At 49.0% G+C, this 13,352-nt stretch overlaps 1 protein-coding gene across 3 annotated transcripts in view; it reads right to left on the bottom strand.

The window, feature by feature from the left end:
* PRICKLE2 (prickle planar cell polarity protein 2) overlaps positions 1 to 13,352 on the bottom strand; it is a 108,423-nt gene that overhangs the window by 25,674 nt on the left and 69,397 nt on the right. For all 3 annotated transcript variants that reach the window (XM_064453558.1, XM_064453559.1, XM_064453561.1), the window contains one exon: positions 7,105 to 7,288. In XM_064453558.1, the coding sequence (XP_064309628.1) occupies positions 7,105 to 7,288 (184 nt within the window). The remainder of the gene's footprint in view (positions 1 to 7,104; positions 7,289 to 13,352) is intronic.

The raw sequence follows: 13,352 nt of genomic DNA, 5'->3' as shown, positions 1-13,352 counted from the left end.
TGCCTGAACACGGATGTCCCTAAAAATTGGACCTTGGTGGGTCATCCACCGCTCAGGCGCAGCACAGTAAATCATTGCACACAGTGGACTCTGCACAAAATCCAGGCATGATGACATACTCTGACATCCCCCCATACCCAGGAGAGTATCGTTTGCCCTGGGACCATGCCAGAGGTCCCACAACCCAGCAGTCCACCCTGTGCCACGTGGGGATGTACCGCGCTGGTGCATTGCCTCTGCAATGATGTGCGGGGCAGTGGCTGCTGGTGCATGTGTGTGTGCACACTTGCTCACAGCGCTGTCGCCCGGCTCGCTGTGCGTGAGCTCCCACGGGCTTTTCCTGCAGCGGGAGGAAGGTGGCCAGCGGCTCCAACAAGCCTGTGCTGGCCCGGGCGAGCGGGGCTGCTCCTGCGGCTCGCCCGCTCCTCCCCACTGCTGGCTTTTAACCGCATGGCAGGTATTAAATGATCTTTTACACCAAGCACTTAAAATCAGCAGAGAAATGAATCTGGTGTTTTCAGTATTTCTCTCCTTCCTGCTCGCCACCGCTGGAAAAGCAAAGGGGAAAAAACCCCAGACAAGCCACACGCAAAAACCCTCTCAGCGTGCCTGCAAAATGTTGCAAGTGCTTGTACACGTCGGCTCACACACACACTCCACAGATTATAGCACGTGTGAAACTAGAAAACGGGTTCAGTATGCTTTGGCCCAAGTCTGGCACGTCCTCCTTTCCCGTGGCCATTAGGATACAAAGCACTTATTTATTTCTTGAAGCAAAACAATCTTTGTAGCAAGGCCAGATGCTCTGAAACGGAAAGGAGAGTGGGAACTGGACGGGTCTGCTGAGCACAGGGATGCAGCCAGGCACGCAGCCTGGGAGGGAGCTGGGGTCCCCCCCCAGACCCCACAGCCCCAGCTGAGAGAAGACCATTATCAACCCCAGATCCATGAATGCGCCTGTGTGCTGGCATTTGACAGTGGGAGGCGGATGCAATCCCCGGCGCCGGGCGGTCCGGCGCCCCGCAACGCTGGGTTTGCTCTCGGAAACCCGCTCCCGAGTTGCAGGGACAAAGGCAGGGAACAAAGGAAAAATCATTTTCCTAAGTGCTATTTGTTCTGGCACGCTCTGCGGCTCTCCGCACACTTCTCTCCTATGGCTAACGGCAGCCGAGTTGTTTGAGCGTTGCTGCTCACCAGTTGAGAATGACATCCATTCCTGCCAAGCCTTTGGAGCTGTTCTTGGCCTGTAAGAGATCCCGCGGAAACATTGCTTCCTGCTGGCATCAAAGAAGAACATTTGAATGAAGGCCGTACATCCACAAGTTTTAGACTTGTGAAAGCGCATGCCATAATTTTTCTTTTTTAAGCAGAAATCGAATTGGGATTAAAAGGAGCCAGAAACAGTGCTTTCAAAAGCATCTGAGAGAGGTCTTTGTGCTGCAAGGTACTGACCTGCAGAGCCGCTCTCTCACGGCTCTGAGTCCCCTGGGGTACCAGCAATTACCATGATCATCTGCTGCATTGATCATAGCTGATAATTCCCCTGGGTCTTGAAGAGCCACTTAAAATGTTCTTGTATTTATAAGGCACGGGGTAGCATACTAGAATAACGCTCCAACAAGGAAAGCTGTAATTGTAAACTGGAATAAAGCTCCAGGACAAGTTTATATTGTGTAGTCTGGGATTTCTCTGTTTTCTTTTCCACTCCCTGCTCTTCCCCTGCCTCTTACCTCTGCTGCCCACCACACGGCTACTTCAAATTTAAGAACCAAGCAAACCCCATCAGGTGAGTGCTTTTGTTTCGTGGCCCACCAAAAGCAGCTGATTCCCCCCCTGACAAGATGATTGTTCAAGGATTAAATAATTTTAACAGTTTCCATCAGCTCACAATGATCAGACCAGGACACAGAAATGGAGCAAAACCCCATACGCATGGTTTTGCTAAGGGGTTTTTTTTGCAGCACAGGATACACTCACGCCTCCTCCAGGGCAGAAGGAATAGCTCCAGGACCTCCCAACCCACCCCAGCTGCCCCCCAAGTCCTGCAGCACAGGCATCACACACGGGAAAAGCACTCCTAGTAGGGGATTGCTGCTCCATCCGCTGGCAAGCATTCTGCACGGTCTGATGCCTGGAGGCTGGATTTAGACAGCTCCAGCCTTGAAATAAGAGCCGCTAACTGCCAGGCTATTTAGATACTGAAAGAGTTCACCGGGGAGGTGATGGACTTACTGCTACCTCAAAGTGAAACTGGAGAGCTTTTAAAAATGTGCTGAAATGCAGCTTTTGGATAAAATACTACAGCGTGCACGTGTGCAAGGGGGTAGAGCTAGAGGTGGCTGCAGCTTCTGGCACCCGCATGCATGAGTTACAGCTCCTCTTCACTGCTCGGCTCCCCATCCGGCATGCTCTGCTCTCAGGATCAGGATTTAGCAAAGGAAGTAGAGCTCTTCGTGGGGCTTTTGTCCTTCCTCTACCTGGCCAAAAATTAGCTTATCTGCTCCCCATTACCATGCAGGCTTGGGGCACAGGGTTGCTTTGGTCTGTCTTGTTCCTTCCCTGTTTCATCTAAGACTTCAGTCTCCTGAGGAGTGAAACAGTTTGCTAAACTTATAGGGCTCAAGAAGGGATGAGAAGGTAAGATGCACTTGACCATGACACATAGGCAGAGGTGAGGCACGTGTCCCCCAGAGACGACTGGCCCAGATAACGTACTTTCTACCAAACCGAGGTGGCGTAAGTGGGTATCTTTAGGTAAGGTGTAAATATGCGTTCAGTGGAGGTTCATCTCCACTCTCCTTTCCTCACTTTGCGACCTGAACAGCAACTTGATGAGGCTTGGAGGTTTTATAACTCAAGCCCTTGCTATAGGTCTTGCAAAAGATCCAGAACAGGAATCAACATGTGCGTTTGCCCCTGAATAAATTCCCCGTGATAGCTACAAGTTTCACACCACACTGCAAACCTCTCAAGGTCCAAGCTCTAATGGCTGCCTCAGAGGGAAAAGGTCCCCTGAACCTTTGTGCTACTAAGTTTAGCTCAGATGAGATTTTAATAACTTTTTAAGAGACTTGATCAGAGCAACTGTGCTGACAGCAAAAGGGAATTAAGTTCTTATGCCATACACAAGGGTCTTGAATGTTGGCATGCTGGAGTCATGCAGAAAGCCGCACCGCAGCTGAAGTAGAGCCCCATCTTTTGTTTAATTGCAAATCTGTGCCCGTAACCAGCTGCTCCTATTATTGAAACACAATAAAGACAGAAATGCTCAAAAATCCCTTGTATTCAGAAATTCAAACTGGCATGTTATAACCCCTTTGGATTTCTCCAAACCACAGGCCCAAGGAATTCAAGGCTGCGCATTCACATGTATTTACACATGCTTGCCTAAAAATGTGAAAAACACATCATAAAAGTATTTATTTTTAAGCATCTGCCCTCAAACTTATGTCAGTGCAAAGAGGATCAGCTGTCAGACTGCCAGACCCAGCAGACAAACTGGCTCCCAAAACCGCCTTCCCCCATCTTTGCAGCCAGACCTGGTCTGGGATTTCGCTTTGCTGAGGACACATTTCTATTGGTGTCTGCCCATTTCAAGGCTTTCACACTTATTTCTTTACATGACCATTGAATGGCAGGCAGGAAAAAGAGTATTTCTCAAAGCCCGCGTCCCGAGCTTCTGCCTCGCCTCCCGTACAGCCACCTCTCCCATTCCCATCTGCATCTGTATCTTCCAGAAGAACAGTTTCTCTTCTGCCATAAGACAACTTCTCATTGAGGTCCAGTCCAAGTGGCATTAGAGCCCACAGGAGCCTCTTGGCCATCCTGTGCAGCCGACTGCTAGTACAAGAAACCACATTTTCTAATCACGTTGTAATTTATGGAGCTCAGTCTTGGGTTTTTACCCATCACTCTCCCTGTTGGCAGGTTGCCGCTGAGCCTTACACCTCTGATGGTCTGAAACCTCTTCCAATTTCCTGCCTGAATGCATTTGGAGCCAGTTTATATCTATGTTCTTGTGCCAAAGTTGGAGCTTGAATAACTGTTCTTCCTCCTCTAATGCATAGGGAGTGATCATAACCCTTCGATTTGCTAGGCTGAACAAACCAGGCTCTTCTAGGCTCCTCAATGAAATAACATTTCCAGGCTCCTTCCAGTTTATACCCCTCTTTCTTGAGCAGAGATGTCATAAATATTAACCAGTTTTCCAGATGAATTTTTACCATACCTTATGCAGTAGTATTTAAATATTTTTTTATGTTACCATCTTCATCCCTGTGTTATAGACTTATTCAGAAATATGTAATATTTATGGCTCTTGCATAGCAGTAGACCACTTTGTAGTCCTGCAGTGTTGAGCCATAATATAAGGAATTCAGCTCTGCTCTTCAATACAATGTCTGGATCGTTACCTGTAAATGCTGGGCCAATGCTTTTTTTTTTCTTCAAGTAGTGGGCATTAAATAACCAACATGATTTTCACATAGTTGATGTACTATAGAGCAGCTGATGCCTCAGTTAGTGTCCAGGAATCCAGTGAGACCTTGTAGGTTTGGGTCGCTTCCCCTTTAGGTTATACCTAATATTTTAAGCTACAGATTGAAGGGACTCTCCAAATTCTGAAATGACCTACAGTAACTGCTGCAAACCAATGTCATGTTTGTTGGCCAACTTCCCCCACTCTGAAATCCTGTAAATTGCTGCACTGAGTGAGACGTGAACGCTGTTTCCCAAGAATAGCGAGGTAGGAAGGCTGTCGTCCAAGTATAATAAGAAAACTGCATTAGTCTTTCAGGGGACCACTTACCTCCCCAGCTCATATGCTGCATAGAGATTTTAATAAAGTAGAATATTGCAGAAAAAGTTGTTTCATTTCATCTGTCTCACGTCAAAGAAATACGACTGTGAAACAACGGAAGGCAAAGAAAAATTCACTGCCTGCAAACCTGTATTTTCAGCCCAGCATGATGGCAGTGTCCTCAGCCAGAGCAGAGCCCACCAGCTGCTCCACGGCAGACATCAGCCTTCCAGAGGCTCCACATCACGTACGCACACCTGACTCACTGGCCAGAAAGCCACACGTCTGTCTGCAGCCTCTCACAGCTCCAGCAAGTTGCTGCAGAGGTACCTCCTACCCCCGTGGGAGGCAAACAGCACCCTCCTGCACCCTGGGGCACCTCCCAGCCCTGAGACACCCAGACACGTGGTAACTCCTGGCGAAATTCAGGGTGCTGCTTTTCACCCAGGGACAACCCCCAGCCCTACATGGTGGCTCTTTCGCAGCCCAGACTTTTTTCTCCTTAGTGGCTCATCTGATGTGTGAAAGGTCCTGAAAGGGCTGGCAGATGAACTATGCTGGAAGGATTTCAGTGTCTGTCTTAGGCTCTGCTTACGGCTGCTCTTCATCTCCATGGTGATTAGAGACAGGTCTGAAGTGGCAAATCTGCTAGAAGACTCAGCAACTCAGACAGAGGAGCGTAATTAGGAAGTGGGTGTTCACATTGAGGAGCACCATGACCTCTGCAAAAAACAGGTGCCAGAAGAACCTAAAAATACATCAACCTGAGTAATGCATGAGCCGTCAGCACCTACTGCTAGAGCTAATGGACATTTTTTTCTCATGAGCATCCGAAACTCCCTGACAGCATGCTATTTCCTAAAATGCACCAAAGGGATCAAAGCAGTATCGAGGTCTTCTGGAATATGTCACCACCATTCTGGAAGTGGCTTTCAATTGCTGTCCATGCCATGCTGTACTCATCAGAGACCATGCCTACCCAGTCAGGTGCCACCTGTCATTAAATATCTGTATTTCCACCCAAAGCTACAGCAGCATGTGCCAGCTTGGGCTCCAGAAGCCACCGACACGCCTGGACAGAAGGCAGTTCTGAGAGCAGGTGGCACCAGCTTGGTCATGATCCTCCAGCAGGACTCCCCAAATCCAAATGGTTTGTGTCCCTGCAGCATGCAGGACCAGCAGAGCTACTTCAGGACCATCTGCATCTCTCCATACACCATGTCTTGTACTTCCTGAGAGGCACAAAGGGAACCTCTGACATAAGGAAGGTGACAGAAAACAAGGCTGCTGCCTGATTTGCATGGTTGGATGGCACCAAATGAAACACACGGTGCTGCGGAGTTTCAAGCAAGCACTGAGCCAGGCTTGTAAAGACAAGGAGAAGAAAAAAAAAAACCAAACAACTGGATTTTCTCTAATCAGACAGATAATATTTACAGCCTACGGGTGGTGCCAAAATATTTCAGGAAATGCCTAAGCCCTTCTGAATAAAAGCTCAGGAAAACACAATATTTAAGGACAGCAACTACAGCAGTAACAATGAAAGCTTTCCACCCTCTCGCAGCCTCCTTACACGGTTTAAAACGATTGCCATAGCAGTTGTCAAGGCTAAGCTCGTTTTGCAATATCCTCTACAAATTAAGTTCTGAGTTGAACATGTAAATGACCAGCATAAGAACCAAACGATCATGTAAACTGCAAGGAGCAGAAATCAACGTGCACTCTGCACAGACAGCATCCTGAGGTCTGCTCCATCCTGTTCGATTCCTGTACCGAGACACTTAAACTTCATTTAAACAACTCTTTCCAGTAAAGCACAAACATCATGCTTCAACCCAGCCCCAAAGACTTTGGCCTGTTTTTTAGAGTCGTCTACCAGCTTTGACTGCCTGCCCTGGACTTCCTGCAGAGCAGAGTGGTCCGGGGGGGCAGAACATGAGCACTGAGGCCCCTGGGCACACCGGAGCCCTGCCACTTTTTCCCATGAAACAGTAGTAGGTACGTCTCTATCTGTTCCCTTGCACAACCACAACAAACCCCATCCTGGAAGTATTTTGTTTCCCCCCTCTCAGTTACCAATTACATCTACAGACGCAGAAAACCACAAGTCCTGCAAGGATCGCATTTCTATTTTGTTTCATTAGTGCATTCAGACCAGACCTGTCTCGGAAAGTCTCTGCAGTGCACCCAGAAACAGAGCCGCATGCAACAAGACCTCGCACCCCTAGAAGAAAAATCAGGGCAACTATTTCCAAAAAGCATATTAAAACTATTTATTTCTGGTAACTCAGTGGTGTCAGCGTTACCTGCTCGGGCTTCAGGCCAGGGGGGACCCACGCGTACTCTTCCAAGGCACAGCCCGAGTCGTCGTCAGAAGTTGAGTTCCTCTGGAAGTCAAACATGAGCTTCGTGACAGTCTTCTCCATCTCCAGAGGCATAACTGTTACGATGTGCTCTTCCTGGGAGCACTTACAGTGAAGGCAAATCTTCCTGCAAGGTGAGGAGAGAGGAAAAAGAGAAGATGCCCCAGTGAGTTGTGCTTCAGAGAAGAAAGCGAAGTGATTCCTGCCAGCTGCTGGCCTGCAGATACTAAACTCAACTCTTTTTTTATGCTCAGGTATTTTCTAATGTAGGCTTTGTCTCTCTTCACGGAGGAAATAAGAGTCCATATTTGCTGTAACAAGACTTGGCAATCAAGCCGAGTCAGACTGCCCAGTGTTTGGGGATATGTAATTGCTTGTCCCTTTACTGCACCATGAGGAGTATTTCCAGGGGCCAGCAGAGGCAAGGGCCACGGGCCCACCTGGTGCAGATCAGCATGCCAGCCAGTAACTGCAGAGCAGTTACCGAATTTACGGCAGCTGAGCACTTGGCTAATACAGAAAATGGTGGATTGACCGGGAAGCTGTGAATGACAAGTCCCTTTAGCATGCTGATAGCATAAATTTGCTTATTAAAGTAGCATAAAAATTGATTATAGTTTGAACGTATAAAGCTAAATTAAATTAAGGGAGGCTACAAAAACCACAGTCACACTACAACGGCATCTTAACCGCCCGGCTCGACGGCGCGCGCCACGGCTCAGCAGCACACCAGCTCACACGCTGCCTGAGAGCTGGATGGGAGAGGGAAAAGGACGAGAACTGAAAAAACATCCCACAGGTTGCAATTTCACAGCCATTAGCTTAATTCATTGCAAATATCACTTCTCAGCATTTCTTTTATGGGTCTGTTCCTGCAGCTTGTGTCCATGGGACATTTTCTTCATGGGTTTGAGCCCGAGCATTTATCTGCAGGGATGCTAGGACATCACACCCCTCAGCCATGGTAAAAGCGAAGGACTAACCTGGCTGAAAACATCCCCCAGCCCCATAAAAAGAGGTTAAAAGGAATACTGATTAATCGGTTTCTATTTCTGAAAATGCAATGCTCTTCCGCAATATGGGTCAATGGTATCTATTTTAGAGTAACCACGCAGGATTCTGAATTAATTTGTGCTAATGAAACACCACTGACTTCTGAGGAATGAGATATGGTTTCACTTGGATAGCAGAAGGGAGACATCTCAGAATTAATAAGGTACCACACAAAAGGAAAGGGAAGAGTTACCGTTGCCATCGCAGGTTTCTCTGCTATAAGGCAAAGGAAAGACATTCGGGGGGCAGGAACAGTTAAGCATCGGGAGCTGTAATTTTCAAACACCTTTCCTTCTTTTTCACCACTGCGTTACAAGCCAGCTAAGCATACAAGTGCTCAGATCCAGATTTGAGTCTAAATTTCCACTTGGCCATTACAGCACAAAAAATGCACTCTAGCAAAAGTCAAGAGGCTCCGTTAAGTCAAGCCAGGGAGATTTGCCAGATTTTCCCATTTCCTGCCTTTCATCAGATCTAAACCACACAGCGACCCCCACGCACCCCTGGTGTCTGGTTTGCGTCCAGTCGGAGAGCCTCGGCATCGCCTCCGGCTGTTACCTTAAAAAATAATCAAGGCACCATTTCATGTGAATACTTTAATTAATCAGCTACCATGGAAGGCCACTCTGCCTCAGCAAAGCCACTGGTTTCTTTGCCATTTCCATCTCATTTCACAATATGATTAGAAGCGGCTCAATATGAAACAAGACGCTAAGAATAATTAATAGCTCCAGAGCCCCAGATTCGGCATTGGAGATAGTTATTCTAACAGACTTTAGGACTTCTTAGCCAAATTTTAATTTTCAGGACATCAATCACAAGCTTCAAAGGGAGACAAACCCAACAGTCCACGCTTGGACAGCAGCAACACCGGGAGCACAAGCGCTGCGATGGGGAAAAAGCCAGCCCGCACGTTTCTGCCCTCCTCCCTGCTCTAGACACATCCCCTCCAGGAGACGGAGGATGGCAGAAGAGCCAGAGGTCTTGGCTTTTAATTAATGAGATAAATCAGGCCATCGTGAGGACTTTAAATAACAGTGTCGAAGAGTTAATAAGTGAGATGTGTGATCAATTAGACCCCGCAGATCACTCCACATGACCACCATTGTGCAGCTCACACCACATACAGCCAGGAGTGCAAGGACCAGGTCGGGAAGCTGATTTACACCCACCCTCATTCCTGCCCCGTCCCAGACAAGTGGGTCCCACCGGCAGGTGGCTCCTGCTGGTCAGAAAAGCAACGTATGAAAAGGACACAGGTAGCTGGTTTGCCCATCGGTGATGTCCCCAGGCCAGGACAACAGGCTCTGTAAAAACTTTGTGCAATTGAAGACTGAGCATCTCCAGGCATGGGGTTTCTGCCACCTCCCTGGGCAAACTGTACAAACTTCAAGATCTTGCCCCTGAGATAGTCAATTCTCTTCCTTTCCCCTCATTAAAAGCAGAAGATTAACAGCTTTAATTACAATTATTTTCTTTACATTAGGATATGTTGTTTCATGGGAACAATACTCAGTGTCCTAGGAGTGTCTTTCCACTCCTATGATATGGTTTCCATGACTTCTTCGCATAGGTCTCACTTACTGAACTTTATTTTATTGTCTTCCAGCTCACTATAATTAAAAATAATTCCCTGTAGTAAAAACTTAATATAAAAATGTACATTACAAATGTGAAATTAAATTGAAAAAGCAGTATCCCCCCACCGCACCCAAAGAAGAGCGGCATGAAGCAAGATGATGCACGTGCCAGCACTCAACCGTGCACACAATGACCGGAGCGACAACGTTCTGCGGGTGCTGAATCTATGGCGGAGAGCTGGTGGGTGTTGGAGAGGAGCAAGGCGAGAGCTGGCAGCCTGCCCGGCTGCTCCCGCCAGCAACGGCTCGTTAGACATTAACGTGGGAAGAGCGTCGGAGCCTGGAGATGCTCAGCGCATTGGGGTGCTGCAGCCCAGGTGGAGTGGCTCGTCCTGCAAAGGGAAACCTGTTAGCTTGGCTCTGGCCAGACACAAGCCTCACCTAACCACCACCAAAGCTTCATCAACAATGACTTCAGCTGCCCGTGCAGCCAAGGAGCCCCGCAGAACTTAAGAAGACCACGGGCAGGTTTCTTTTTTTAAGCAAGAAGAAACTAATGCCAATCACTGTCTGGAAATCCAGTCTTCATTCCTGAGCCTTTCCATCTTGCTCTCATCCCAGAGAAGGGTCTGCAAGCTTGTCTCAGGGAAGCACCTGCCCTGGTCATTAAGAGTGGTCTCCAGCATCAGGGAGGACACAGGGACAGACATATTTCTGTGCTGTTGCTAACAGCTGGGGACATCTGGGAGCATCACTTGACTCCAAGAGCTGAGGGCTGGCGACGAGAAACCCAGTGATGTCGTGTTTCCCAGTGAAGTGAGGAGAGCTGACAGCATGACCAGCTTCAGGCATGGAGGGTAAATAAAGGAGGTGTTAAGCAGCTGTAGCTTGTGGACAGGGAGAAAGAAGAGAGGGAGCCGGCCAGCAGCCATGCTGCCGGAGGAGGCACAGTGTGGGGAGCACCCAGCAGGGCTGCTTGGCACGGAGCTGGGCACGGAGCTGCCCTGCAGCGGGGCCAGGACAGCGGGAAGCAAATGGGGAGAAAAAGAACATTTCCTGGTGTCAGATTTAGCTGGAAAGGAGCCCGCCTTGAATTGACTTCACATGGTACAAAGCAGCAATGGCTCAAAAACAGACTGAAAAATTTGTTCTACTCAAGGCCAGTGCTTCATGTGATGAAGTTACGAGATGGATGTATTTTATTTTGCAATGGCTGCTTTTACATGGTGACCTGGGCACAGCAGCTGGTCCTCTCCTCAGAGGAGGCTCTAACCCTCGTCTCTGGTTATATCCCCAGCCATCCTTTGGCTGTGGGGGAACGGTGCGAACTGGATCCACCACCCCAGGCAGCCCTCAGCAGAGCGAGCCATGCCAGCCCTTTTCTCTCTACAGATAAAAACAGGCACACAAGGGGAATCTGAAGCAAACAGAGCATAACACACCAAGTGGAGAACCTGGCTCCCGAGTCCCTCTCGCCTGGGATGCAGAAGCATGCTTCCAGCCCAGGTCCACCTACGTACAGCTTGATGTGAGCCCAATTGACCTGCAAGGTCTCTGGGACAAGGCAGTTTCTTGTTGTACGCCGCAGTTAGCAAAGCACAGCCTCTGCCATTGCTGGAGTCTCCTGCAGCCCTTTCATCACAGCAATAGCACCAACAATAAGTTAAACTGCGCTGAAAACACTAGTGCTGTGCAAGAGGTTCTGGAGAGAGCCATGAGCATGACCCCTGCTTTCTGAAGAAAGCTGAGGTTTCCCTGCTGTGAAAAACCAGCAACGACTCCAAACCGGGAAAGCACAAGCAGAAAAAAGCCACGGAAGAGGGTCCGGGGACAGCCTGAAGCCAAGGTGAAGTGGGTCCTTGCAAATGGTCTGTAGCTCCAGCAGAGGAGCTGAGGGAGCTGGCCTCTCCCAGCGAGCAGCCTGCACGTGGTGGGATCTGGGCAGCGCAGGTGGGAGCAGACTCCCTCGGGGCTGTGAGGGTGGCAGACCCCTGACTGCAGGGATCTGCTCTTCCAGCCATGCCTGCCGGCTTGGCCGGGTGGGCACACAGGACCTAATGCAGCAAATACCGCCAAAGCAAAGCCTGCCCAGGCTGAGCAGTGCAGCTATTTCAAGAAAGGGCAGCACAAGATCCCAACCCCTCCTGGTAGCACCAAGAATGAAGGCAGAGTTTAAAATTGTGGCAGAAATGTTAAAATTCCTCTTGGACAAAGAAGGAACTCAGCAAACAGCTCTTATCACACACACGCCACCACTCCCTCCCCCCAGTGCTGCTTATCTCTGCTTCTCACTTGTTTCTTCTGGGATGGAAATAAATGGGCTGTATCAGGGAGCAGCTCGTCTCCAGACAATGCAAGGAGAAGGAATGCCACAGCCCACGCCAGGCCATGCGATGCCTCTGCTGCACTCTGTAATAAAGGATTTGCATGCATTTGTGCACACATTAACATACAAGATTGGGAATCCCTCAAAAAGCAATTGTCTGCTCAGCTCGGATGGGATGTGTGAAAGCAAAGAGACAATTCCCTTCCCGCTTGGCTTAAGACATATATAAGCAGCCTGATTTTTTTCCAGCATTGCGCCATCATTCTGATTGCAATGAGGCTTTCGGGTCAGTCGTCAGTCAGTAGATCACAGGACTTCACAGGAAGAGGAGAGGCTGAGGATTTGGGGCAGCTCACGTGACCCCTGAGCCTCTCAACACAGGCGTTGTAATACCCCTGCCTGTTACCTCCTCCCCTCGTTTGAGAGCAAATGAAGCATCTTCCCACCCTGAGCGAGCTCCAGCTACACAGCCCCATTTCTCCAGACCCCACAGGCAAGGCAAACATTTATCTAAACTAAAAAATTAACACAGTCCTTCACTGCCACAGGGAGATCCTGGCGGCTCTTCTCCAGCACAGGCTGCGCTCTCCCTTCTCACAAATGCGGAAGCTGAGGTGTGGGAGTACCCACAGGCAGCACCCAGCCACGGCTTCCCCATCGACTCCCTGAACATCAGCTTCATCAGAGGAGCCCCAAGCTTTTGTGCTGAAAACAGACAGTTGGAGTTGAAGCTCTGCCTCCATCTCCAACTCCTCTAATACCATATTTTCAACCAAACACTCCCAGTAGCCCAGCTGGCTGCTGCCCATGGCACCGGGTCCCATGGACCTCAGTGACAAAGCAGCATCTCTCTGGACAAAACATTTCTGCAGCTTCACAGCTCTTCCAAAGTCACTTCAGCCAGGAAAAAAACCCATCAGCGGGAATGAACTTGCAAAGACCTTGTGCCACCTGGGTTGAAAAGGAAGCCTAGTGAAAGCCTTTATCTGCCAAACTGGGGTGCAGGAGGCTAAAGGAGGTGAATGAGACACGGGCATTTACAATAGCAGCAATTAAAAGTCTGAGGACAAGGTGCCCTTGGTGGCCTGCAAGGACGGCCAAGGGAGGACAATGCTCACTCGTCCCAAGACACTGTAGGAACAGTTGGCTTAAAAGATCAACATCAGGTGGTAGCAACAGAGCAGGCAGGACAGTAATGCCAAGAGGCTAAGGAAAGAGAGAAGTAATCCAGC

This window comes from Phalacrocorax carbo, chromosome 6, assembly GCF_963921805.1.
Source record: "Phalacrocorax carbo chromosome 6, bPhaCar2.1, whole genome shotgun sequence".
Lineage (NCBI taxonomy): Eukaryota > Metazoa > Chordata > Aves > Suliformes > Phalacrocoracidae > Phalacrocorax > Phalacrocorax carbo.
The sequence above is the reverse complement of the archived record's forward strand: the minus strand, read 5'-3'. Positions and strand labels throughout refer to the sequence as shown.